A 27,813-nucleotide genomic window follows, 5' to 3' on the forward strand; every position below is an offset into this window, starting at 1 on the left:
CCCTGGACCTGCTGCTTTTGTCCCAAATGTGAAAATTCAAAGATAAAGTTTACCCCCACATCACATGATAGCATAGTTTCTCTCCCACCCCCGCCCCCCACCCCCATCATCAATTACTGTCAGCAATCAACAAGTTAGTAACCTGCTTTTCTAAAGGGGAAATTATTGACCTTATCACTATTGCAATGCGACAAGGACGGTGATATTCAAATTCCTTGTGTACATTTGTTCTTTTTAATTAATATGTGTACTCTTACATTCAGAAATTATTGTCTATTGAAACTGGACAGAGACTTTAATACTACTATTTCTCTCCAAGTATTTATTATTTTGGAAAGAAAACAAATATTAGCCATGAACTACAACCCAAAGGGTACATTCTTTATTTTACTCATTTTTGTCGGCAGAACTGCATATTTCCTCAGTTATTTCAGACGCTATTGGCCTTTACTTTATGTAACAGCAAAACAAATTTGAATCAAAAGATATTTAATCAAACACACCAGCATCTAATAAAATGAGCACAAGTTCCAATATACAAAATCTGTAGCCCCCCACCCCCCCCAAAAGAAATGAAAATCTGAGAATAGACAATTAAAACAAAGAAACCAAAGACATTAATGCATAATTTATGACCACTATTGGCATCAAGGAATGGTACTAAAAAACAGAATAATTGCTTCACAGATCATTAACCTCTGACATGTACAACATAGTAGTTTACAGCAAATCAATACCATCTTTGGACCCCCCTCAAACTTTACTGATCAGTAATATTTCAAGTACCTGCTGAACAAAGCACTAATCTGGGGCGAGAAGTACAAGTCTTTGTAAAAATGAAAGGATCCATGAAATTTCAATCTGCAATGCAGAGATAAATGAATGAACCCATGTACTTACATCCACATTTATAAATACAAAGTATCCACTCTAGGAGCTGTAAGTATGGGTCATAACCTTTGCTTTTACTTTTAATGCAAAGTTTAAAAACTACAACTTTGAGAGAAAAGTAGTTCTCCCACGAATCAGATTTTAGACTGCAGACTGAAGGGTAAAATGACAATTGTTTTCCAATGCACAGCTATTCTTTTCAATGAAATGGCTTAGCCATAATCGTTGTAAACCATTTGAACCAAACTGAAATTGGTTTCATAGCAAAATAGGGATTATGTGCACAAGATGGATACTAGGTTACAAAATACGGCTATTAAATTTAAATGTCTTTATCAAGTATATTACAGAACAAGTCCTATCACTGCTTGTTAACAGTGGAATGGAAACAATAGAAAATATATAGCGACTGTGAAAGAAATCTGTAGAAAGATTTCAATTTGTAATGGAGGCATTTCTGAAACAGATGTTATATACATACACAAGGTATGACGTATGGCATCATAGGAGAACTAACCTTCTGAGAATTTGAATACCTAGTGGAATTAAGGACAGTGTGATCTTCCTTTTATGTCACAATTTTATCCCACCTAAAAGAACCCACAGATATTAAAATTTTCAATTCACTATCATCCAGAAACATCCACTTTCTGACTTCATCATGTCATCTTTCTTAATTTCCACCATACTACCTCTTCCTTTCACTTGAATTCCTATTCAATGAGCCTCAATCCCTTGGAAAACCATATGAGAGGTTTTGTTATCAAAAAAAATTCAACTGCAAGTTACCTGAATCCATTTAAAGTTTGAATTTTCAACACCTTATCTACTCATCATGGCTGCAACAATCAGCAAAATAAACGGATACATTTCAAGGTACCAAAAAAGGAACTCTGTTCATTTTGAGTCAAACTGTCAGAGATGCAGAGTTTCTTTGGTAAAATTGTTTGAGGAATTTTTATATTAGCATTGGGTTAGGAATTTCTGATCAACCAGAATAAAATGAGTCTTCACGTCAGTGCCTTTCCATTAATTTGAGTTGGACTCTATCGAGAATTTCAATTCAGTTTCATTCTGCTGAATGTCATAAAGATTTTTGAATGTATTATATGATCAAAACAAAACAAAAACATCAAGGCTTTACTGGCGCACAGAATAAAATCCTTTGAATTCACATTATGCACAAACAAAAACAGATTTTACAGTACATGTTTCAAAATGTCTCATGGACTACTGATGCATTCAATGGAAATGATTGTGCCATTCCAAGAACTGGAAGTACAAAACTAAGAACTGTGCTAACCATTTTAATAATGATAAATCTCACAATGCAGAGTTCTTTAACCTTTGTTTAGCAAGCTCAAACAAAAACAGTAGACAGATAAACAGAGATTTTTTTCTTACAAAATCTGTCAAATAATAAGAATGGCATGTAGTTTCCTTAAAATAAATCTCCCAGAAGTTTTTAACATTTATATTCCAAGTTCATTCATTCAGTGCACCAGTATCTTATCTCATACAAATACGCAACCTACTTCTACAATTGCTTTATTTTGTAAAACACTGCTGAACTGGACATGGTAAGACAATGAAGTTCCGTGTGTAATTTACATTTTTTCACATTTAATTCTGACTTTCTGGATTAAACACTAAAAAAGCAACAATAAACAAAAAAAACTAGAATTTCCATGAAACTAAAAAATAAACTCGGTAGCTTAAAGCTTGAAGTACAAGATTTTTTTTGCTTGTGCACTGGCTGAAATTCCAGTGCATTACAACAATAAAATTAGAGCTTCCTTCTTTAGAAGAAAAAATTTAGGTAGTGTCCATTGACTCCAAGCTCGTAGATGAATCCTTCTGAATACTCTCAAAGATAGCTGCCAATTCAGGATTGGAGCTTATTTGAGACTGAAACTCACTCATGAGTGGACTTTTTTCTGCTTCTGGAATGGTCAATAATGCTGCAACTGCCCTCATTGCCGAGCGTTTCAGTTCATCTTGCTTCTCAAACTCTTGTTTGACAGAATTGGCTTTTACCTAATAGAATAAATTTTTACGGATAAGTCTTCTGAAAATTCTCAGAAAATCAATTTTAACTTTCAAGTATTAGGTGTAGTTTAATATCATTCAGACACAATTAATACAAAATTATCTTAGACTTGAACACGAAATTCTACCTTGACAAACCCACTACAGAACTGAAAGACTGGAGGTATCAAAAGGTTGCATTATTTGAAATTGTATTATATTGAGGTAATTTTGAAGAGCTGGGATTTTCATAGATTATTCTGACAAATATTTACCCTATAATCAACACAATTAAAACAAATCTTGATTATTGTTAGCAAATGCATAAATGAACAGTTGCATTTCCCATGGTACAATGGATTGAAAATTACTTAGTTGACTGTATCTCTAAATTTTAAAACGATTGCAGCATCATTAGGTTGCAGAAATATGATTCTTGTCAAAAATTTACCAGTAAAACAATATGTGAATTGATGGTCAGAATTTAAAAACCAACTTACAGATTTGCGGTTTGTAAAAATCAATGACAATAGGAAGAACAAGCAAGGAACTGACAACATTCCTTTGGATTTAGATGAAGTAAACTTTTGCAAGGAGATCATCAGTGCACATTTTGCTCAAAATCATGCATTGCAAGTCTAACCATCATTGTTCCAATTTTAGCCTGGACTGGTTGACTTGTTACACCCTTAAAATAGCTTTTAACCTTAAAAGATGTTTTCATCCAATCCACCACACTAACTTAGCTTTTGAAGTCCCACTAGCATTTCATGAAAAAGTAAAAATCTTATTTTTTGCCCCTAACTTCTAATCCAGTCAGTTTTCAAAAAACCTCTGAAAAGATCATAATATTCTATGTCATAATCCAAGTTCAAACACACACCAACTTTGTTTGGTTGATATGAACTGTCAATTCCAACTCATTTGTACTCATAGTTTATATAAAATATGAGCACAAATGGTTTTCCCAGAATATCTACTTTTAGATTGAATTTGAATTTAAAAGTTATGCACTAAAGAGACTTTTGACTGAAGGCCAGAAAAGTTTTATTGCAAGTTAATTACATAATTCTTTAGGAGAATATTTAAGGTAGGCATTGGACAACAGGACATCAAAAACCATTCGCACAAAACACCAATCCTTAATCTAATATTATCAAAATTCTTAAAGACAATGTAATTCACCAAATTTTCATGTTTCATAACCATGCAAAAATACACTCAGGTTCACGTACAGGTATACCCTGCTTTACAAAACTAGAGCATTCCTAAGGAACCTTTTGAAAGCCAATGTGGTGTAAAGCAAAGAAGTGATTTCTATGGGAAAAATATTTGAGCGTTCCCAGACCCAAATAAATAACCGACCAAATAACGCACAAAACCCAAAATAAAACTAACATTTACTAAAAGCAGGAATGATATGATAAATATAAAATAGAAATAATGCACGTACAGAGTAGTTAGGCTGAGTCTTTGGAGGTTGGGATGGTGGGAGGTTCAGAAAACTGGGACATAGAAGAGTGAGGAAGAGCTGCTCGAGGCGCGCACGCAGCCTTTTCTAACGGCTTGCTGCTTTTGTAAAAGCGAACACGGGTTTCTTTGTAAAAAGTGAATTTGCATCAAGTATTCGTAAAGCAGGGTACATCTTTAATTTAAGTCATCTTGCTATCAGAGTAACCTTTATACCAGCGTCCTACCTTTGTTGTACATGTAGCACGCAAAGGTTCCACCAGCCTATCCAATCTCTGCAGAACTGCACTTGGACAAAGAGTTGACAATCGTACTAACATCAAGAAGGTCAGCATCTGTCAAGTTTTAAAAAAATGGAGTTTCTACAGTGTCCTCCTTACATTTATTTCATTTTTGCCAGACTTCAACATGTTGTTTGGATGAAGATTAGTATAAAAAAAAGTTTAATCCTCAGTGCTATATTTTATGCAATTTTGAGGTACTGCAATAATTATATTTGGCCTACGACAGGGTGGCTCTTTGCCATAAAATGTGCGGCTCACGGAAATACCATTATATGCCGTTGTGTAGGACAATCCGGAAACTTAAAATGTTCACCTTAAAGTCGGGTCATCCTATACAAAGGGTCTAAAATCAGTACCTTGATGACAAAGTCCCAACACCGCCGTCACCTTCCTGTCTGCTCCGAGTTAATTCCGCATGTGCCCTGTTAGTTATTTGTGAAGTATCAGCGCTCCTCCGTGGGGTCCATCCCAGTCTGACTACTGTCGTCTCTGTGCAGGCATTAATCAGCCTTTACGGAGTGGCAGTGGTAAGTGCCAGTTTTGTTTTTTTTTTGGGGGGGGGCACCTTGTACAAAGGGCATCACTCAAATCCAACAATTTAGATGGAAGTTGCGGGATCATCCTATACCATGACATATATGGTATGTTGGCTGAGACATAAATCACTGCTCACAATGGTAGTTTTAGTGGGCATGGCTTACGATCACCTGATTGTTGAGGCTTTTATACATCTGACGTTTATCGTATACGGCTCTTACATTGAACAAGTCTGGTCACGCCTGGCCTATGATAATAAATAGATATCTCACATTTGATCTAAAATTAGTCCAAATTTAATTGCTTTTAAATGTCTATGTGGCAAGGTTGAGCAGAAAAGTATCAGAGTTAGACACTGTTGATTCCTGTTCTCCAACATCTACTGAAAATTTGGCATCAGTGAGCATTTTCCATGGTTGAAATAACACTGGTAATTTTTCTTAAGTTATACACCCATTTCAAATTGACGTTCTTTCAAACAATTAGTAATTATTATTGGATAATATAATTGAGACATATTTACCTTGATATCATAGTGGTCCTTGAGCCCATCTTCAACATGGTTCAGGAATTCAAAAATGTCCAGTCTGTCAAGACAGCTATCTAGAAGCGTGTACATGCATTCAAAAGCTGCTTTCCTGATGTCTAATCCATCATCCACAGTATGCTTGAATGGTCCCATTTCCACCTATCAAATGACAGAAACAAGATGGCGAGATCTAGCTTAGAAGTGTAAATTTTATAAATCCATTAAAAATTGAAGTTTTATGTCCACAAACCTCTCTTATTAATTCCTTCCTAACTTTTGTTTCATTGTAAAGATGAGGAAGAATGCTATCCAAGAGATCCCGGATTAGTGACGGTTTATTATGTGCAGCTGAATTGAAAGTAACTAAAGCAACTCTTCTAACATTGAGATCTGGATCCTCCAATGTTTTAAGGAAATCACCTGAAAGAGTAATTTATATATTTTTTTAAAATTATTGTATTATCAAAGAATCCTTACATTACCATTCTAAAACTTGCCACTGAATACTCAAAGACCAACTTGAAAGATTCACAGGTACCTATATCTCAATGTCAATCCTTGTATCCATAGCTAGATTACATCCAGTGAGGATATTACAATGAAGAGTTCACTTATACTCAAACGTTAGACATTTTCATTAACTGAAATCAGTAGGAAGAACTACAGTTCATTCTTCCCCCACAATTGCTGTCAATTAACATCATGCAATGCAGCAGATGCTTGGAATGAATCTGCACTTTTGTGATTTGGCTGAACCAGTCTGGCCTTTACCCACTGGGCTTCTTGAAGGAAGGGCTGTTTCACTGAGTAGCACACATTTTGCAGTTGATGCTTCAGCCATGTAGGTTGCATCGAATGGTGGGATTTTGCAATGACTAAACACTCTCACCCCCAGGGACGAACCTATTTCCTATTCTTAGGAAGTGAAACAAATACAGAAGCTTTTAATAAGTTAAATTGAAATAATGCCCAAAATTTAAACAGAAAATGAAAATCTGAAAACAAAAAGCTTACCTATGCAGTTCTTCAATAGAGGATCAATTGGTTGTGGATGATCAGAAATAGTAAACTTCACAGCTGTAACCACTGAGCTTCGAGCATAGGAAGACTCTATATAAAAGTAGTAAGATCAATGCACATCAGGAACTGCATCCAAAAGTTTCCATGCTTGGAACAGACTCCCTTAAAGTACAGGTACACGATCCTTTATCCGGACATCTGAAGTCCAGAAAGCTCCAAAATCCAGCAAGTGGGGAGAGAGGTGGCAGCGCGAGTCGGGTGGGCGAGAGACCGGCAGCGCGAGTCGGGTGGCCGAGAGACCGGCAGCGCGGGCGAGCGGGGGAGACCGGCAGCGCGGGCGAGCGGGGGAGACCGGCAGCGCGGGCGAGCGGGGGAGACCGGCAGCGCGGGCGAGCGGGGGAGACCGGCGGCGCGGGCGAGCGGGGGAGACCGGCGGCGCGGGCGAGCGGGGGAGACCGGCGGCGCGGGCGAGCGGGGGAGACCGGCGGCGCGGGCGAGCGGGGGAGACCGGCGGCGCGGGCGAGCGGGGGAGACCGGCGGCGCGGGCGAGCGGGGGAGACCGGCGGCGCGGGCGAGCGGGGGAGACCGGCGGCGCGGGCGAGCGGGGGAGACCGGCGGTGCGGGCGAGCGGGAGAGATCGGCAGTGCGGGCGAGGGGGAGAGATCGGCAGTGCAGGCGAGCGGGAGAGACCGGCAGTGCTGGCGAGCGGGAGAGACCGGCAGTGCGGGCGAGAGGGGGAGACCGGCAGCGCGAGTCGGGCAGGCGAGGAGGGGTGGGTGGGGGAGATGGCAGCACAATTCCGGTGGGCTTTCCGAAATCCGGAAAAATCCGAAATTCAGAACACACTGTCCCCCAAGGGTTCTGGATAAAGGATTGTGTACCTCTACTTAAAACAACTGCATTTAATTAAAATAAGGATGCTTCTGTGGATTTCACAGCATGCAACATGTGTTATTGAACAACCATAAAAGTTTGACAAAAATCTTGGTTTTAAGGGGATGAGAAAGCCAGAGAAACCACAGGTGGAATCTCAGAGTTTGAGGATTCTGCAACACTCTGAAGTGAGCAACTAAATCCAAGGATTTACACAGAATCAGAAGGTGGATTTTTTGCAAAATCCAAGCAAGCCCAGCAAATATTGCCCAACATTCGGTGTTGATGAAAAGGCAGCAATGATCCAACTTGTTGAACTGCATAAACTTTCAAACACTATTCATTTTTTCAACTTCATTCTCAAAATCAATTATTATCACCCATTTTCCCAATTTTACCAGACTTAATATATTTTTTTACACAAAGATGGAATTGATATCTATCTCCATAATATCACAGCAACAATGGTTGGTTACCAGTGGAAAAAAACAACTAAATTTATTTTTTTTTCCTCTTTTAAGTTGCCATCTTAGAGAAGTAATTAAAACATTCACTCTCCTTCATTACAAGGATCCAGGTTAACTCAAAATATATTTATATATTTTTCTGAATATAATTACTTACCAGAGTCCAAGTAGCTCTTAAGTCGTGGTAATAATGTCTCTGGATCTATCAAAGCAAGTTTGCCCAGGCATTCCGCCACGACATTTCGAGTTCCTTCTTCTGCACATTCACAGTGTTTTAGCAGCAAATTCCAAATATTTTCCACGTATGGTTTGAGACCTCCAACAGAAGAGGAACTAATAATCTCTTTCAGAGAATGCAGTAGCAGATACTGCCTTTTGGGTTGACTTGTTATTTCTTGCAGAACGAAAGGTAGGTACTCAGGAAGGTTTCCCACACTAATGCTTCCAAGGGCATAGGATGCTGCAGATTTCACCTCTTCACTTGAGGAAGAGAAAGCTTCCAAAATTACAGACTTGAGCTCAGTTTGTCCACTTAAGTCAATATGATGACCAACCTCTCCAAGAGACAGCAAAGCCAAAAGTCGGATCGAATCAGTGGATCTGGAATTCTTTACATCTTGGATAAATTGCCCAACCACTGCAGGTCCTTCTTTTGGGCAAGCTCGAGTTAGTGCTGCTACACACTTTGCAATTGAGTAATAGGATTGCTTGTGAGTCAACACATTGCTTTGAGAATAAACTGGACCAGTTAGCATTCGTAACAACTCCATATAACCCAAATTAGCAGTTCCAGTCCCAACGAGAGCTTGGAAGAAATACAGCATTGCACTAAGAGCTCCTCCTTGCAGTAGAGGAGACCGAACAAGCCCAATAAGCTCCGTTAGAATTGAACCACTGACCTTTGAAAGAGAAGAGGGATGCACCTTGGCTAAAGTTGTAAGAAAGCTTATGGCCATCTGTGACACATGCATGTCACTTTCACTAATAAGCGGTGGAAGTTCCACTAAGACTGCTTCAATCATGGAAGGTGTCAGGCTGTCACTGTAGTTCTTGATTAAAATGTCTAAAGCAGAAAGGGTACTCAGCTTCAGTGCCCGCTGATTTTTTCTCAAGAACGAAGCTAAAATTGGTACACCTTCACCCAGTACAGGTCGCAAGTCAATCTTGAGAGAAGATCCAGCAATCAACGTCAATGCTTTCACCGTTGTCAGTCTGGTAATTTCATTCTTCAGCCTCTCCAAGAAAATCTGCAGTGTACTAGGTAAATCACTGCCTAAATGGTCCCCAAGATTACATATTATCTGACCCATACAGGAAATAGCTCGCTCCTTCACCTCTTGATCAATATCGGCGGCTTTTAATCGCTTGAGTGTACAAGTGAATAAGTCATTAATATATGGAGCAGCATCAAATGAGTGCAGATGATTGACAGGCCTTATTACTTTTACCAGTTGCTGAGTTACAAGAAGAGCTTCTGAAGTGATCTTGTAGAAAGGATCACCCACACAAGCCACAACTGGTGGAACTAAGGCATCTACATGAGGATGGAAGACCTGAGGTGAGTGGTTGCAAAGGATAACATACAAACAAGAGAGAGCATCAATCTTCAGGTTGGATGAGCTAGATTTATCGTTCAAGGAAAAGATTATTCCTGCAAAAAGAAAAAAGTACAGTCCAGAATATATTCAATATTTATCAAAAGATATTGGCATATCTCAAGTAAATATTCTGAAGCATTTCCTCAAAAATTCAGATGATTTAGAAGAAATAAATATAATAATTTTAGAAAACAGTTGGGATTTGCTATTTTTTGAATTAACATATTATTGTCATTAATTTGCTCAGTTGTCAATACAGCACCAACAATCTGTTCCTACCATTGCATTTATTAAATGTCTATTCAATCCAAATATTAATACAGTACATTTCCCTATATCTGAAAAGCTTGGTACCAGACGGTTTTCTGTTATTTGATTTTTTTTTGGTTAACAGAACAAAACCAAAAAAACCCCAAAAAGAGCACAGTAGCATCAGCCACCGCTGATCCTCGACATCTCCCCATTGAGGTCCCCGCTCCTGCCCAGGAGGTTAATGTTCTTGATGATGCTGGGACAGCAGAAAACCAAGTACAGTGGAGGGTAAAGAAGAAATGGAAAGAGAGAGGGGAGAGAGTTACCTGAAATTAGGACAATCGGCGTTCTAATTTCTCCCCATGCACAGTTTGACCTGGTGACTTCCTCCAGCTATTTACTGATAGCTCAAGATTCCATCCTTTCAGCATCAGTCTTCCCAGCTGATTCTGAGTTCAATTGTTACCAAACTGGCTCCAAAAGAGTGTCTGAGCCCCACATGGGCAAGTTGGGTGATCATTTTTTTTCCAACTTGTGATGTCATATCAGCACCGAAAAAAGTTTGGTTAATCAAACTTTTTGGTTAACGGAATTTCGGATATTAGGAAATGTACTGTATTACTTGCTTGAGCCAAAATTTCATCACATTTAGAAAAATCTAAGTATTCTATACTCCTTTAGCTAGATCATGAATGTGCAGTAAATGGAGTTCAATATTTAGGAGAGGGACATTAACTAACATCAATTTCAAATTTCTTGACCTATTGACAATCATTTTACAAATGGTTTCAAATAGCACCCTACATCTATGGTTTTGCATTATTTGCTTTTCAATAAGCATTTCTTCATTACTTTTATTAATTTTTTTCTTGATTCCATTGTATTTATATCCATTTTCCTTGCTTTGCTGATCTTGTCCTTATACTACTCCCTATCAACTTTAATTTCTACATGAAATTCCCAACATATCCCAGACTAATATAATGTTTTGCTTTCCACACAAAGTATGAAATAGAAATTGATGTGTTCAATAAATATTTAGCAATAAAATGAATACAAAGGATAGGAAAAAAAGTAAATGAATGCTAATTCTGCATTTTCTGAACACTTTACAACAATCTCTCTATATATAGACACATGTACATACACACATGTGTATATATGCGCGACCGTGCATGCTGTAAATGCTTGCAGCTCACAGGTACATTCTCAAAATATTAAGCCATTTCAGAAAATAATAAGCCAAATTCTGCATATTGAAGCCAATGGTTTGATTGGAGCCACCACCAGTTTATCATCCGTGCTCTGCTCTGTTACTGGATGAGGATCAATTGTAAAGCCAGACATGCTGGAATTGCCGATTATTATAATGCAGACTTTGCAACCTGACAGATTCCGAATTCACATTCACTTCAATAAGCATTTCCTTATCTGAAAATGAGGTGGAATTGCTAAACATTAAAATCTAAATTCATCAAACTATTCAAATATTTTAAAATATTTTTTGTATTTAGGGTTATTCTAAAATTAAAAGTTTAGGAAGCTTAATTAGCTTTGGGAGAGAAGGCCCTTTTCTCTGGGTGGGTCTTCTATTAAAAAGGCTGTCAGTGTCTCTGAGGTAGCCGAAGTGCTCATCTTACTTTATCTCACTGTCCGACATCCAGGAATGGAAAGTCAGGACATTCACTCCTCCACATCTGGCCCAGTATCTAATCAGTTAGGGAGAATAAGAGCAAGGGGAAAAAAAAAAAGCAATAGAGCAATGTGGAGCTCAGAAAGGGAAATCAGTATTTGTTTCCAACAATATCAAATTCATGACAGTAACAATTTGATTTTACATTCAGATTTGAAGTGTTGGGGTTAATATCTTCAAAATTCTGTTCTATATCTTCAAGTACATTTACAAAAATTTTATAAAGTAATTTGACAAATAATATCTTTACCTGGAACAAGAACTGGTACATGCTGAGTTAAAGCACCAGGTAACACAGTGACCAGCTCAGTCAGCATATGAAAGCAGCACTGGCGCGTCTTCACGCTCTTTTCTTTCATTTGCTTGTGCAAAGCTTTTACAATATTGGGAACCTGTAAAAGACAAAAATCTAAGTCGCATCAGAAGTGTTTCCTTAAACAGCATACAAATGAGGAAAGAGTAACAGAAATATAAACCATTTAGTCAGATATTCAATGAGATCTATTGCTTCTATTTGCAAATATTTGCAGGGTAAAATGTCTCAATTCCTTCCGCATGAGCCAGCTAGAAGAAATTTACAACGTTGGAATTTTTTTTTTCTCAAGTCACAGACAATGTTTGACATATGGTATACAATCCGTACAATTTACCTGAATACAAAGGCCAAAACATCATCCATATGGAGTAACACTTGTTGCATGAAGCACATACCGATCATGCATATACCAGTTAAAGCACCAATACTTTGTCAATTTTAGGCACTCACACGCTTTAAGAGAAAAAAATGTCATGGTTGTATTTCACGGAAGGCTCAAATTGGATGAAGCATCTGCAAATGACATTACGAAGTTTTCACATGACAAAGGCTGCAAAAAAGCAGTATTAATTAGAAAAGTTTTAAAATGTCAATACCTTCAGAAAATTGACAAACACCATCTGAATAAAGGTTGACAGCAGTAACCAAGATTAATCCACAGCAGAAAAAGGTAGCACATATTATGGCAAATGTTGTCTTTAAACTTACTTGATTCTGAAGCATGACCAAAGGTGTCTCTTCTTGTTCCATTGCATCTGGGTCAAGTTGCCAACTCTGCGCAGGTCTGGTCTGTTTTAGCAGTGAGAGGTAGGCATGGAAAACATCTGCTTTAACATTTTCCTCACGTTCCTTGAATCTGGCAATCAGCGCTGGAGACACAGTTTTGTAAAATTCTGGTAGCATTTCATGACGAGTGCTAACAACGCCATCTAAACACTTGGCAGCAGCACGACGGACCTTCCAGCTCATGTCGTCATCATCACTGTACTCATCATCACTTCCTGGTAACAGCCGAGGACAAGGGTATAAAAAGTTTATATACAAGTAAATATACACACCAATAAACACTTCTCAAACACAATAGACATTTATATCAATGAGACAGGAGATTTTTTTTTAAAAAAAGGCAGCTCTGCCATGGACGCAGGAGAGCAGGAAGCAGAGACGCAGCACTGGCCCGTAGGATCCTACCGCCATGTCCTGATGCCAAGAGCTCCATACAGGTTTAAACAGCACATTAAGGGAGCTGACTGTTATTTTTTTTAATCCTGCATCCACGGAGGTCTGTGGCCAAGATGGTACCGTCTGTGCTGGGAGGCATATTACAAGGGGTTGTCGACTCTGGGGAGCAGCGGACTGGTGCAGGACACCAGAAACAGGGAGAACAGCCCTTGGGTGAGAAGAACAATCACAGGAGACAACCTTACAGGGAAAGTGACCACAGCAACAGACCTATGAAGGCTCAGCAGCTGAATAACCCACAATGACAGTTGGCAACTTGCAGTTGAAGGACTCACAAAGGCTGACTTGGGGTTGAAAGACCAAGACCTGCACAGGCTGCTGGACAGTGGTTCATGGGAACTATTTATTGGAACTGGGATTCAAGTCCATCCTGAGGGAAAGAAAGGATCCCAAAGGGCCTTTGGTACTGAAAACCTCCAGATCCTAATCACAAATTTGTACCTGGAGCCTGGGCTACCAATAGTTTAAATACATGCTTGTGTGGCTGCAGGAATGCTGGAGGCAAATCCACAGGTACTCGGTGCCTCTGAAGGGTCTCTCTTTTGCTTCTCTTTCTCTTGTCGTTAGGGATGCCAGGCAATGTTTAGGCAACTCTTTGTTTTCTTTATGGCAAGCAAAATTTGAAGTATATCAAGTATATTAAATTTCTATGTATTATTATGCGACAATAAAGGAATCCTGAACCTTGAGAGAGAAATTCAGTTGGGATTTTGAAGGCCTTTTTGCAAAACAAAACAAAGAATACAGGTCAGATCCAAGCCGTGAAGAATATTTCACTCTAAAATTATCACATAGGTGTTAGGTTACCGAAGGACTATGACTATTGAAAGTCTGAGTAGAATCCACTCTGTAATTTTTTTAAAATCGTAATTATATATACATAATAAACACAATTACATAGCTCAAGTTTCTCAAAGAGAAAGCCCTTCAAATCCCAAAGCAATTTATAAAGTATTTTTGGAGTACAATGTTGCGATGCTAAAACGCAAACGACATAATAGAAACAGAAGACACTCGAAACATTCAGTTCAGACACCACAAAAAATAGTTAATGTTCAAGGGTGAAGACACTTGATCTACTTCTCTTTATACAGGTGCTATCGGATCCAAGTGTTTCCAGCAATTTATGCTTTTGTTTCAAATTTCCAGCAAGCTGCACTTTTGTTTTGGACACCCCATTTCGCTAATACAGTAAGATCCCTGTTATCCAGAATTCAAGGAACCAGAAAAAAAATTGTGGAAAATAAATAGGTAAAAAAACCCCAAAAATTTTAAATTGGCAGTCAGTTTGCCAATTATGAGACATGTAATCTCAAGCAACAGGCAAATTCACTCTCCGGCAGCTACCAATCCCCAAAGGTGCCAGATACCAGAGCTTTTACTGAAGTTACAAATAGTTTATCTCATTGATGTTGATTGAGATTTAATATTGTCCAAGACCAGGATTTCTGAACAGGGTTTTTCTCAACCACTAGAGGGCATATTACTGTTTCATTCAAAAAAGATTCCACCCATCAATGCGGGGCATTTTACTGTTTTCCTGAATTTCCATGTACCAATCATAACTGTCCAATTTGGATCTACAACCCTTAGAACACTACAGATCGAAGCAAGGCTGATCATTCAACATGACTGGAAAAGTACACTGAACATCTGTGTCAATTTTGTTTTAACCTGGATCATCATCATCTCCACCTTCAGATTCCATTGCGGATTCATCCTCATCCTCATCTTCATCGTAATTGTAATTGGGGTCATAAGTCAAGTACCTCAGACATAGGGTAATGATGGTGGTGACATGAAGAAACACTTCCTTTGGACATCTAGGAAAGAATGATAAACCAATGCTCCATAAATTAAACTCAGGATGTAAATTCAATGTCTAAGTCACAAAGCCACTTGTGGGAAGAAACTCTCCATTTCCAATCCCAAGTAGGATGCATTAAACAATCTCCAATTATAATAATTAAACAAGTTGCATGCTCTTACTGGGCAAAAGTTTACTTCAACTTTGTGGCATCATTTTTTTTTTCAATTTACCAACGAACATGACACCATACCTTCTCACAAATGACTCAAAGGCTTGAATGCAGTATTCTCTCAGTTCATCATCTTCAACACTGCAGAACTTAACAACTAATGGAATGATTTTCTCAAGATATTCTCCTGAAGAAAACACAAAGATTCAAATATTCTCACCAATAATTAACTTAACTATCAAACTGGAGAAGGCTTTTCATGGAGGTTATTAAATGTTGATTCACGTTACCGATTCTGTGCCCGGCCTGTCTGCTAATAGCAGCAATGCACTGAATATAGGTCCTGGTTGTAGACATAGATTCATTTTTGGCAAGTTCTGTCAACAAATGCTCAATCAGGTCGACAAAGACCAGGTTTCCGCAGCTCATAACGAGGTGACCAAGAGCAATAATAGTTCTCTTCCGTACAGCAAGTCGGGGACTGGTGAGTTGTGGAAGGAGGCAGTTCAAAATTGATGGATGGAAATTAACCAGCAGACCTCCTTGCCTAGAAATGGAGATTACAGTTATCATTAAATTAAAAATGGCTATTTTTGGTTAAACCCATCTAATATGTATTTTTTATTTGGAAATTAATTTTTAAAACGATAGACTCATAGTGCAATAAAAAAGTTATTTGTCCTGCGTCACAGGGAGGGAAAAAATCTATACTTGAATGATTTTCATAAATTCAAGGTAAAGTTTGTATTAAAATCACATTCTTGTCCCATTTCATAATGCAAATTGGAAGACAAATTTGCCTCAGATCAAGTCAGAGTAGTTAATCTCTAAATTCGCCAATACATGGGACTAATTTGGCAATGTCAAATGATTAATAAAACTCAGCACATTATTTACACATCACTCAACATTTCCTACATCTATTACTTTAAAAAATGTCACTGAACAATAGTCTCTTCTTGGATACTTTACATCTGGAACTTCATTTTTTCAGTTCAGCTTATTTGAGAAGTCAAAAAATATTACCATTAGTCTATTACTTAGAATCGTTTAGATTTTTAGAGAGTTTTAAAAATTTATTGCAGATAGGGCAATGAATTAATTTTATTCAGTGTTCCAAGATATTAAGTTTCTTCCAGCATCTTGTCAAACATGACACGACTACAGTTTTAAACATCTTTTTAGAATTATAGGATGTAGTGCACAACCAATGCAAGGTTTAAGCTTATGTAACAGGGTTAAGGAATATATGAAAATGAAAATAAAGTGCAGCTGGATACATTAATGAGTAAACATCTAAGAATTTTCATCATGAAATGTTAACATGGTTTCTCTTTTTTTTTGCAGATGCTGCGTGACCTGAGCACTTCCAGCATTTTCTGTTAAAGAATATTTGTTGATCTCACATATTCAACAAGTATAAAACTAAGGCGCGAGGTTAGACAGAATTGTTATACAAACGATCTTTTTGTTGCAAGTTAAAATTATTGGGTGAATCAAGAAACATATTCCCTACTATTGCATTTAAACAAGAGCTAGCCTGCTATCACATTTTAAATTAAATCACATTCTTTTTGTTCATTGATCTTATCTGGAATACAGATTCAATGCACCAAATCAAGCTGGTTACGGGCATGACAGAACAGCCTGCATTCAGCTGTTCCCACTCTATGTTCTGGATCTTCCAGTGAGTCTGTGACTGACCAAGGAACAGATGTCACCTATCTATCATTTGAATTCCATATGGTGTTCAAAAGTATACTACAAACTTGCAAGAGTCCTCTGTTACAACAGGAATTTGCTTAATCGGTGGACTCAGGAGACCACAGATCAGCAGAAAATATTGGCTTGGGAAGCTAAAGGTTTACTTTTAAATCTTATTTTATTCAAATTTTAGTTTCACTTCAAAATATTTTTTTAATGCATTTAAAAACATTAAAAAGAAATTCAAAGGCTTTGACCTGTGTCACATCTCCTCACTCACTTTGCATTTGGTAAAATATCAGAAATGTTGTAGGGCTTCACAATTACACCACACAAGGTGTAGTCATGTGGTCTGAAGAATTTTTACCTTCTAATCCAATATTCAGATGTGGAAGATAAGATAGTTTGGCCCTTTGTGTTGTTAGTTCATTGCTGTGGTGATTTTGGGCAGCAAACTAAGATCAGCTAGATCCAGGCAATTTCAAAATACCTACCCTTCTGCAATAGTTAGTAATCTTTAGCCTTTATAGTAGGGTCCCTTGGATTCATTCTTACAACAGATTTCATCGCCAGATCCATATTCTTCTCTCCATACATTTTTGCATTGTAATTGATGCATGGCATGGAATTTCACAGCAGCAAAACAATCTACTTTTCTGACAAGACTCATTCAAGTACTATTTATGAAATCAAATAGATTTATGCCTTATCTATAGAATGGGATTATAGTCTACTTTCCTGTTCATTTCCACAGAACTGTACAAGTATGAACTCTCAACCAACATTTGACATGTAGAAGAATCTGGGGATTGAGGTCCATAGCCTCTTGAAAGTGGCCACGCAAGATGATAAAGTGGAAAAGAAGACATGTGGTATGCTTGCCTTCAATGGGTGGGTACTGAGGACAAGATCATAGAAGTCATAAAACTTTGGTAAGACTGTGTGATGTACTGTGTGCAATTCTGGATACCCTGTTACAAGAAGGATATGAAGGATACATAAGTGATTTACCAGGATGCGGCTGGGATTAAAAGGCATGAATTATAGCAAGAGTTTGGGTAGGTCAACTTGGACGATTTTCTCTGGACATCAGAGACAAGGGGAGACCTATAGAAGTTTATAAAATGATGAAAGCCATTGATGGGGTAGACAAGCAAAATCTTTCTCTCACAGAAAATATCACAAAGTGGAGGTTATGTATTTAAGGAGAGGGGAGAAAAATTTAAAGGAGAGTGTGGAATGCCAGGAGTAGTGATGGAAACAGATACAACATCAGTATTTAAGAGGCTTTGAAATAGACACATGAATATGCAGGAAGTAGAGGGATATGTATCAGAAACAAGCAGTTTTAATTTAACGGGCATTATGTTCAGCTCAAAATGTGTGGGCCACAATACCTGTTCCTGTATTGCATTATTCTATGTTATATCTCAAGTCAAAATTACCTGCTTAGCATATCTGCCATGATATCCAGTGCTTCCAACTGAACAGAGACATCTTCTTGTTTGGCAATGGCATTAGTGAGGCGTCCTGTGATCTTTTTGCAAACATTAGCTGCCAAAGCAGATCCTACAAAATAAATACACATTCCTAAAAACCTCTTACATAAATAATAAATGTGCCAGTGTCCTATGTAAAAAAGGAATTTGTTTCAGTCAGATGATATCTGCACTTCCAATAGATTTCCTAAAAGCACAATTGCAATTTGCTTTCCCAGCCTGAGACCAAGTTCACATGATCTACAGCTCCAGAGGCATTTCTAAAGAGCTATTCTTTGTTAAAACATGCAAATCTCCCAAACAGAATAGCAAGAAAAAAATGCATAATTAAAAAGGCAAAGAACAAAAAGAGTTTAAAAAATAGAATAAGAGGGAAAGTTAAAAAGATGGACCTCGTATTTAAAAATTAGAACTGGTTAATAAAATAATTTCTTACGATAATGTTGAGTGGCATAGAATTGTTCATCAGTGCATCACAAAACCTTTATGCAGTGGCATCCTTTCATCTTACTTGATCATTCTTCTATTCACAAGTCATATTAAGAACCCTGTTTTATAAACACATTAGTATTCCCTCAAATCCTTCAAGGGATAATCAAAGTTTAATAATCAACTTGAGGAGTTGATTCAACAAGAGGAAAAATTGAAAATATTTTAGAGCGGATCGGGAATCAGTTTCACTTGAAGGGAAATGGAAATATGGAACTCAATTCCCCTAAAGGTTGTGATTGTGGTCATATCCTCTCACATGCTAATGAACATCAATATTTTGCATAGTTTTACTGAATTTATAATTAGTAAGCAAAAGTAAATTGGGACCAACAAAATTATTTAGGCTGTTAACTCCACTAATTATTTCAATATTCCATGTTAAATCTTATGAAGACCAACAATAAAACAGTTAATGTCTTACTATTAAAGTCATGATTTAAATTAAGCTAGGTTTTTCACTCAGAATCGTATTCAGGCAAATGCAAACATAATACAAACTGGTGATGATTGCAGCAAGCCAAAATATAGACAACACTCATTCCTGGGCAAGATGGTAAACTCATGAGGAGTTCAGTAGAGTTCTGGATGATTAGAATATAAACATACCACTAGAAGCTGGAGGCAGTTCTCCAATCACTGTTTTCAGTCCAATACTAGAAATATCTCGTAGTTGTTCCTTATCTGACAGCATATTGGTACACAAAGTATCCACAATTGTCTCCACCTGATATTCCTTTACTTTGCTGACCAATGGGCCAAGACTAAACAAAAATATTCAATTACATATTTAGAATAAACTAGAACATACTCAAAAGCACGTTTAATTACATGGCTATTAAGTGCAAAATCTTCTCTTAAAAAAAAATCTTTCTACAATAACTGAACACCAAATAACTGTTGATACTGGAAACGTCAAATGAAAATAGAAAATGCTGGAAACTGAGCAGGTTTAAAGGCCTGTCATCACAACTAAGAGAGAAAAATGAGTTTGCTTTAAATTGTTTTGTAACTTCTTTCTAACAAAGGGTTTGCACCTGAAATTTTAACTGCTCAAATGTTGATGCAGGTTTCCAGCATTTTGAATTTATTGCTCTTTCTACAACTTAATTCACAGATGTTTTTGTGAAAGCTTGTGATTACCTACTAAACTAGAATAATTACACTTTAAGTTATGTCATTATGTAGGCTGCAGTAAATCAACAAACTCCTTTCTCCTTAAAATTGTATGTCAATGAATCAAGAATTATGAATGATATGGAGAAAACAGCCATCTGTGGTAAATAACATGACTTTAGCTTACAGATTGTCAAAAGGCTTGAGACAAATATTCTGTCAACGATTATGTGAGCCAATAAAAACTGCAAGTAGCTTCAAGGAAATTCACTCAATTATTTATTTTTATAAAGTTGCATGATACAACATAAAATATTGACATTTTAGATATTTAATTCTTCAAGCTAAATATGGTTATTTGATTTTTGAATGTTTCCATAAAATTATAAATCCAAATGTTATAACTTGTAAAACTTTACGAATCACTAAATTATAATAATTTCTTAGGGCCAGTGTTACCAGGAAGTAATAGTCTCAGCTATTTATGGGAAAAGCCGAAGTAAATCATCGTGCTAAATAATATACCCACTTTTATCATTGGAAGTATGTGTCCACTCTTATTATCAGAATTTAAAATTACTGGAAGCAACAATGAACAAGCCTTCATTGAGTAGAGCACAAATCCAAAAGATTTTCATTGATCATTTATTCAATGCTACCCATTCCCAGAACAACAAAGAAAAACATGCAGAACTTTCCCCCAATAAATAAACAATACTTAATGCAGAAATCTGCCTGGATGAAGAAGGATTGTGATTGTGGGTAAAGATACAATCGCACTCAGCAGCAGATAACACCCAACCATAATGGCAGGGCATATTGTATAAAATCTCACAAAAAAAGTCAAATAATCAACAATTATAACATATTGGCTCATGCAACTTTACTCTTGCTGAATTGACAACATTATTTTACCATTTCACAGCAAGGTTCTGTACTTCACCATTCTTGTCTTCCAGTAACTTCAAGATCATCTTGACCACTTTTCGTTCACTGTCATCATCCAACTTAATGGAATCTTTTTGCAATTCTGTCATCAAATCATTGGTTGCCATGAATCTAGAAATAATACAAATGAAATGTAATTATTATAGTGAGGAAGTTTCCATTACCAACAACGCAAATTTATTTTTCCAGTAGCACTGACAACAACTTCCATGGAACATTTGAACATCAAACATTTTTTAATTGAACAGCAAAAGCCTCTGCACAACAGCTAAAAATATATTGAAATGGTGTTTCAGCTACTTTAATGCTCGAGAATAAATTTACTACCTTTTACAACCATAAGACATGCAAAATCATCAAAACTAATGAAATATTAGAATAATTCTTATGCAGCACAAATAAAATGCAAGACTTCAACATTATCAATGCAATAATATAAACATACCTACCCAAGTAACCAAGTTCTCTCCCTTAATCTTCCTTTGATATCGTAGAACATAGAACGTTACAGCACAATATAGGTCCTTTGGCCCATGATAGTGAGTTAACCTCCATAAACCTACTCAACAATATCCATCCCTACCTCACACCCATAACCCTCCATTTTTCATGCATCCATGTGCCAAAAGTCTTTTAAATATCCATATTGTAGTTCCCTCCATTACCACCCCCACCAATGTATTAAGGCACCCATTGCTCTTTGTGTAAACAAAATTTCTGACATCTCTTCTAAACTTTCCTTCCATCACTTTAAACAGATGTCCTCTGGTATTTGCTACTGTCGCCCTGGGGAAAAAGGTGTTGGCTGTCCACCCTAACTATGCCTCTCATAATCTTGTCAAGTCATCTCATCTTTCTCTACAAAGAGATAAAAGCTCTAACTCTGCTAATCTTGCCTCACAAGACACACATTCTCCAATCCCGGCAACATTATGGTAAATCTTCTCTACCCCCTTGTCATAACTTCCACATCACAATACTATGTTCTGATCAGCTTTATAAAGTGGCAACATTACCTCATGACTCTGGAATTCAAACCCCTAACTGATGAAGACCAACATACCATAGTCCTTCTTAATTAGCCTATCAACCTTTGCAGAGATCTTGAGAGATCTATGAATTTGGACTCCAAAGTTCCCCTGTTCTTCTACACTGTTAAGAGTCCTGTCAGTACTAATGTACTCTGCCTTCGTTTGATCTTCCAAAATGAATAATTTCACATTTATCCAGATTGAACTTCATCTGCCACTATTCTGCCCAACTGTGTATCCTGCTCTAACCTAGGACAAGCTTCTATACTATCCACAACACTTCCAAACTTTATGTCATCTGCGTTCTACTTCTTCGACTAGGTCATTCATAAAATTCACCAAGAGCAGGGGTCCCTGAACAGATCCCTGCAGAACTCAACTAGTCAATGACCTCCAGGCAGAATACATTCTCCTACTACACTGAACTTTCTGCAGGCAAGCCAATTCTGAATCCACATAGCCAAGGTTCCATGGATGCCATGTCTCATGACCTTCTGAATGAATCTACCATTGGGATCTTTTCAAATGCCTTACTAAAATCCATGTTCATATCTATTGCCCTACCTTTAATTTATTTTGTTACTTCCTCAAAAAAATTAAATTAGGCTGTGAGACATGATCTAACCGTCACAAAGTTTAACGGACAAACCATAAAAAGGCAAAACTCTAAATGCTCACAAATCCTGTCCAAGTTTGCCCACCACAAATGCAAGACTCATTGGTCTATATTTCCCACGATTCTCTTCGTTAGTAGTAGGAGGCTTTAATTGTCACTTTAAGAAAAAGACGTTTCCCCAAACCCGCAGTGATACATAAAGACAACGCAACTACAAACTGTGCAGGTCCTGATAAGGCTGCTGCAAGCAACTGCTGTGTCGTCATCTTGGGCCCTTAGCTGCCACTATCTCCCGCAGAACAGTAAAACATCACAAAATTAAACTCTCGCTTATACACACATCTCCAATTACACACAACTATTTAAAATGAATATAAAAACAGTGCCACAATACAGTGATTTTCAGAGGCTGGGCCATGGTTAAAGAAGACAGGTCAAACAATGTCTTTAGGTGTTAAAAAGTCCATTAGAGACTGTTCACCTGATCTGAAGTGGCCACTGCAGGATACTATAATGCCGCCATCAAGGCCATGTTTCCCAGCATCTGCTGGACTCAGGATGATAAATTGTCCTTTTTGAAAGGGAAAACCACTCTCACATCTTTAGGACCCCGAACTGGCCCATGACTCTGCCACTCCGGACACCTCCGAACACCTCAGGACAAACCTCCTCCGAACGCGCCATGCCATCTCCACGATGTCTCCATGACCCCCGGCATCAGACAATGTCAACTCTGATGCTGAAGACTGAAGGCCGCATCGCCCCAGCAGAGGCCTCGATCTGCTCAGCCTTTCAAGTCCGTAATGCAAGCTCCATCTCTGGTAGTCGAGTCTGTACACTTCTCAGCCTCTTTCAAAGGTCTGCTCTTATTTGGCATTCCTCAAATTTCAATATCCAACTCCCTGTGTTCCAGTCTCCATCTTTATCTGCTCAAAGATTGACCACGGCACCTAATTGTGGAGGGGGGGTGGGGTCCTCTAGCACCCGGTCTGGAGAGGCCACTGCGGACTACAGCCATGCCACCATCTTGGGAAGGGAAGAGCTTTTATTACCTTTTCTTAAACAAGTGAACACATATTCCATTCTCCAATCTGGTGGTTCCTCCCCTGTGGCCAGGGTGGACACAAAGATACTGTCAACACCCCACACTCTCTCCTCTTGCTTCCTGTAGTAACCTGGGGTACATCTCGTCTAAACCCTGGAACTTATCAATCTGAATATTTTTAAAAAGATTCTTCTTATCCTCAACATGCTTCAGCATACAAGCATGTCCTGAGCTGACCTCATATTGACCAAGTGGTCATTCTGGTGAACAGTGAAGCAAATCTTGTGATCCATATTTAAGTTATGGAAGAAGAGTACTCAAATTTGATATCAAAAGGAGCATTTGTAAATGCCACACTAAGATCCCCATGAAAAGCTGATGAGAAGTGGAGGAAAACGCTGAAGGCACAACTCTAATTTCCAGCAGGCCAATCTCCATGCCAAGCTATCAAGAACTCATCCTAGCCTTGATCATATTCATCTGTTTCTTTTCAAATTGCTGCATGAAAATATTTCTCACCTTTCATTACCTGCTTGTTATCAATGTCCTTACAGTGACCTCCAGTTCGACCTGTCTAACTTACTGAAAGTCCTTTGTTAACGCTTCTTAAATCTCTTCCTAAAGCTTAAAGAATGGAATCCTACTCTTCCATTCACTGTACAGCTTGATTTTTCACCTCTTGGATTGCACTCATTTAGCATCTCTGGCCCATTCCAGTGCAAATAAGAAATGGGCATCAATCTACTGAGGTTTATACAACAATTTAAAGGTTTGATCAAGGTGTTAAGTTTTGTAAATTTACAAAATCTAATTTAGCTGAAGTTTTAATCTTGGTTCATTCATTTTCTTGGTACTTATGTTCTCTTCCTCTTCAACGTGGTGTTCAACATTTTCAGACGGATTTTATGCAATTTTATTTTGAGATTTCCAGCATTCCAGTGCCTTTGCTAATTACCATTTTATACACATATTCTCCACTCATAGATAGTTCATTTTAATCGCTCCTGTCTTCAATTTTGTTGCAGACCTTGAATTTCTTTGCCTCACCTAGCTTCTGACATTCTTCCAAAGTACATTGAACAAGATTTTCCAGTTAGTATCAAAGTAAAAGCACTCACTACTGACTCTCTAATAAATACACAAAGAGCTAGTGACTTCTGTTGCATGGACATTCTCTGTTTTGCTGTTTCTTGGCAGTTCAGCACAAGCCCTGAGATCCTGTTGCTGTGACATCATTTTTATGCTGGCTGAGGGAGCAATTAGACTGGAAAATTCTCGAAGAACAAACCAAGTGTTTGGCAGTGTTATCCATATGAAAGAATAAACATTTTTCAAAGAATAACCTATTCATTTTTATGTCACTATCATTACTTAGGACTAGAGCACATACACCAAAATTGATATCAGCAATAGGAGCATTTAAGAAACTTTTGGACAGGCACATGGACAAAAGAAAAATAGAGTTATGAGATAGGGAGTGTTCAGTTACTTTTGGGGGGGGGGGGGGGGGCGGGGGGTATATATAGATCAGCGAAACATCATGGGCTGAAGGACCTGTGCTGTTATGTTCTAGGTTTATAGTTAAAATAACTTACAAGTGATTTCATGTACACCCCTCTTGAAAACATGATCATAGATTTAGGACAATGACAGGGCAAGATGCAAAACCCTTCATAAATCATTCAGATGAGTTGCACTAACTTCACTTTCCACAGACAAAACTTTCTCTCTAATGAGTGGGGTCTGGAAAGCAAAATTGGCAGCAAATGCAAAAAACAATAATTTAACCAGTCAACCAGAAATAAGCACATTGCTCAAAGCTTTGATATAGTTACATGATCGATTTCGAAGCATCAAAAACAAAGCTTCTAACATGAAAACCTTCAGAACCAAGCCTAATTTACTTGACATTAGGAAAGTAATTGCCTTTACTTTTCACCCCAACAGCATTCACATTGAACAGATTCTGGCCACGTTTGTGGATACCTCCAATGTGACGTGACCAGAGAGCTTTCAGAAGGGACTGTTCCTTCTAGCCCACTGTGCTTCCATTAATTACATCTCCTTTTCCTCCTGTGCAAAAATTGGAAATAACTACAATTTCATCTCTACCTCCAAAATGTCCAGAGTCCAAAGAAGGCTTTTGACATGAAGTACTAATTTACTTACATTTCTGATTCAAACAACCACATTTGTTATTCATACCAGGTTCTCCTCCACCTGATTTTGTGTTTTGCGGTCCTGTTATTTCCGCAGACTTGACACCAAGGTTTTGGTTGTTTATCACTTCAGTTTTATTTGTCTCCTTCATACCTGCGCTCTCCATCCTTGAGCTATTGCATTAATGCTTAATTCAAACAAAAAATGTTCTTACCAGTCTCTTTATAGCCTAGCTCAGCATCATGTTCAACATTTTCAAACAGAAGATTTTAAAATTTAATTTTAGATTTTGAGTATTCCAGTGCTTTTTTTCCAACCACTATTTTATACATATATTCTCTATATAGCTTTTATTCCTTTTAATCTCTCCTGCCTTCAATTCTGCGACAGACATTCACTTCCTCTGCACTTTAAAACACAATCTCCAATTTGTTCCCAATTCTTAAGCTACCTGGAAAGGTTGATCTGATTAGTGTTTCCAGCATTTCTTGCTTTTTGTTTTTTTTTTGGGAATTAGGTTCTTAAAGCAACTAACAACCTAAATCAGCCATTCGCAACGAGGAGCCGGTGGGAGCCAAAACACATTAAGTAAAAGTCTTGTTTTCTTTTCCCCTCATGAAACATTTTTCCCCCCTTTGGGTAGAAGAGAAATACAGAAGAAACCAAAACTTGAGTGCTTCACAGGGAAGGAGGCCTTGAAGATACATGGATAGTGCACATATACATGGATTTTTACTGTATTCGTCTTAATAGTTTAATGTTTAATTTCAATTCTAACGATCCGTGGTCCTGGAGAAACACCATCTCATCTTGACAGTGGGAGCATGGAACAAACGATAAATAAAGATGACTTGACTCGAGCAGAGTCCTTGGAGGGGGGGGGGGGGGGAATAGGTTGAGAATGGCTGGTCTAAATCCTCACCAACTCCAAATTTCATAAGTTTGCCATTCAAAACAAACACACTGAAGTTAGGTGGAAGTGCGTGGTCCTGATGCACAGTGAAAGGGGGAGGCCAATGATCCCCTGCAGGCCGCGGCAGTAATGGTTAAGCCGCTGGCCATTACTGTATTCAGGAACTCAGAGAAAGCGAGGTTGAGACTGGGAAGGCAAGGGATAGAGGGTTGTGATCCCATTATAAAATGGGATCAGCTTGGTTGGGCCTGTGCACTTCAATGGCAAGGAGACAAAGCCCCTCCACCGGCCCCGTCACCTGAAGTCCTTGTCGCTGGACGTCATCTTCTCCAGCAGGTTGGAGATGTGGTAGGAGGCGCTCGCCATGTTGCGGCCTTCACTCCCACGCCTCCTTCAGCTCCGACTGCCGGGCTTCACGGGCGCCAAAGGGGGAAAGGAGGGGGCGCAGCACAGCGGTGCGGTCAACGAACACCTCCCCCCACCCCTCCCCACCCGCCCGCCTTGGCAGCAGCAAGTCCACCGCTAACGGGCGTCTGACAGGAGCTTCACGCCACCCCGCCGCGGGTCGCAGTTCAACGCGCATGTTCGGTTCGCGCCGCCTCCTCCGCGCCTGCGCCCTGTGACCACGCGCTGTTTCCCCCCCTCCCGTGGTTCAACGCGCATGTTCAGTTCGCGCCGCCTCCTCCGCGCCTGCGCCCTGTGACCACGCGCTGTTTCCCCCCCCCCCGCGGTTCAACGCGCATGATCGGTTCGCGCCGCCTCCTCCGCGCCTGCGCCCTGTGACCACGCGCTGTTTCTCCGCCCCCCCCCCCCGCGGTTCAACGCGCATGTTCGGTTCGCGCCGCCTCCTCCGCGCCTGCGCCCCGTGACCACGCGCAGTTTCCCATCGCTCAGCTGAGGTGAGGCAGCATCTGGGGTGGGGGATGCGACAGGGAGAACTAATGGAAATTCGCTGATGGGATGGTATCATTTCTCTCATGGTGAGCACTTGGCCAGAAAGAGAAAACGGTATCGGAGTTTAATCAGGTGTGGGCCGGCGCATCACTGAGACCCATGACCCCCCGCCGCCCCCCAAACGGAGATGCAAAGCAAGCACGAAGATGTCGTTATGGG

General features: G+C 38.8%; 1 protein-coding gene across 3 annotated transcripts; it reads right to left on the reverse strand.

The window, feature by feature from the left end:
• Positions 1 to 302: 302 nt before the first annotated feature.
• Positions 303 to 27,267, reverse strand: cand1 (cullin-associated and neddylation-dissociated 1). 3 transcript variants are annotated; one of them, XM_069903979.1, is made up of 15 exons: positions 26,999 to 27,267; positions 20,903 to 21,046; positions 19,481 to 19,635; positions 18,329 to 18,452; positions 15,470 to 15,726; positions 15,261 to 15,366; positions 14,896 to 15,023; positions 12,667 to 12,959; positions 11,893 to 12,034; positions 8,257 to 9,750; positions 6,754 to 6,849; positions 5,990 to 6,159; positions 5,734 to 5,898; positions 4,617 to 4,724; positions 303 to 2,928 (listed from the first exon to the last, which is right to left on the reverse strand). In XM_069903979.1, the coding sequence occupies exons 1-15, from the start codon at positions 27,064 to 27,066 to the stop codon at positions 2,707 to 2,709; spliced, it is 3,672 nt and encodes a 1,223-aa protein (XP_069760080.1). In that variant the 5' UTR covers positions 27,067 to 27,267; the 3' UTR covers positions 303 to 2,706. The 3 variants fall into 3 exon arrangements, with proteins under 3 accessions (XP_069760080.1, XP_069760078.1, XP_069760081.1); XM_069903977.1 differs by having other exon boundaries at positions 14,875 to 15,023; XM_069903980.1 differs by lacking the exon at positions 8,257 to 9,750 and having other exon boundaries at positions 14,875 to 15,023.
• Between the last annotated feature and the right edge of the window lie 546 nt (positions 27,268 to 27,813).

The sequence above is a fragment of the Narcine bancroftii genome, chromosome 11 (genome assembly GCF_036971445.1).
Source record: "Narcine bancroftii isolate sNarBan1 chromosome 11, sNarBan1.hap1, whole genome shotgun sequence".
NCBI classification, from domain to species: domain Eukaryota; kingdom Metazoa; phylum Chordata; class Chondrichthyes; order Torpediniformes; family Narcinidae; genus Narcine; species Narcine bancroftii.

Excerpts from the sequence above, each read along its gene's own strand:
- cand1 (XM_069903977.1), bottom strand. The coding sequence starts at position 27,066 with ATGGCGAGCGCCTCCTACCACATCTCCAACCTGCTGGAGAAGATGACG. Across the intron at positions 19,636-20,902 it reads CAGAACCTTGCTGTGAAATG|TCTTGGCCCATTGGTCAGCA; the intron begins GTAAAATAATGT and ends ATTTTTGTTTAG. Across the intron at positions 15,367-15,469 it reads ACAGGCCGGGCACAGAATCG|GAGAATATCTTGAGAAAATC; the intron begins GTAACGTGAATC and ends TGTTTTCTTCAG.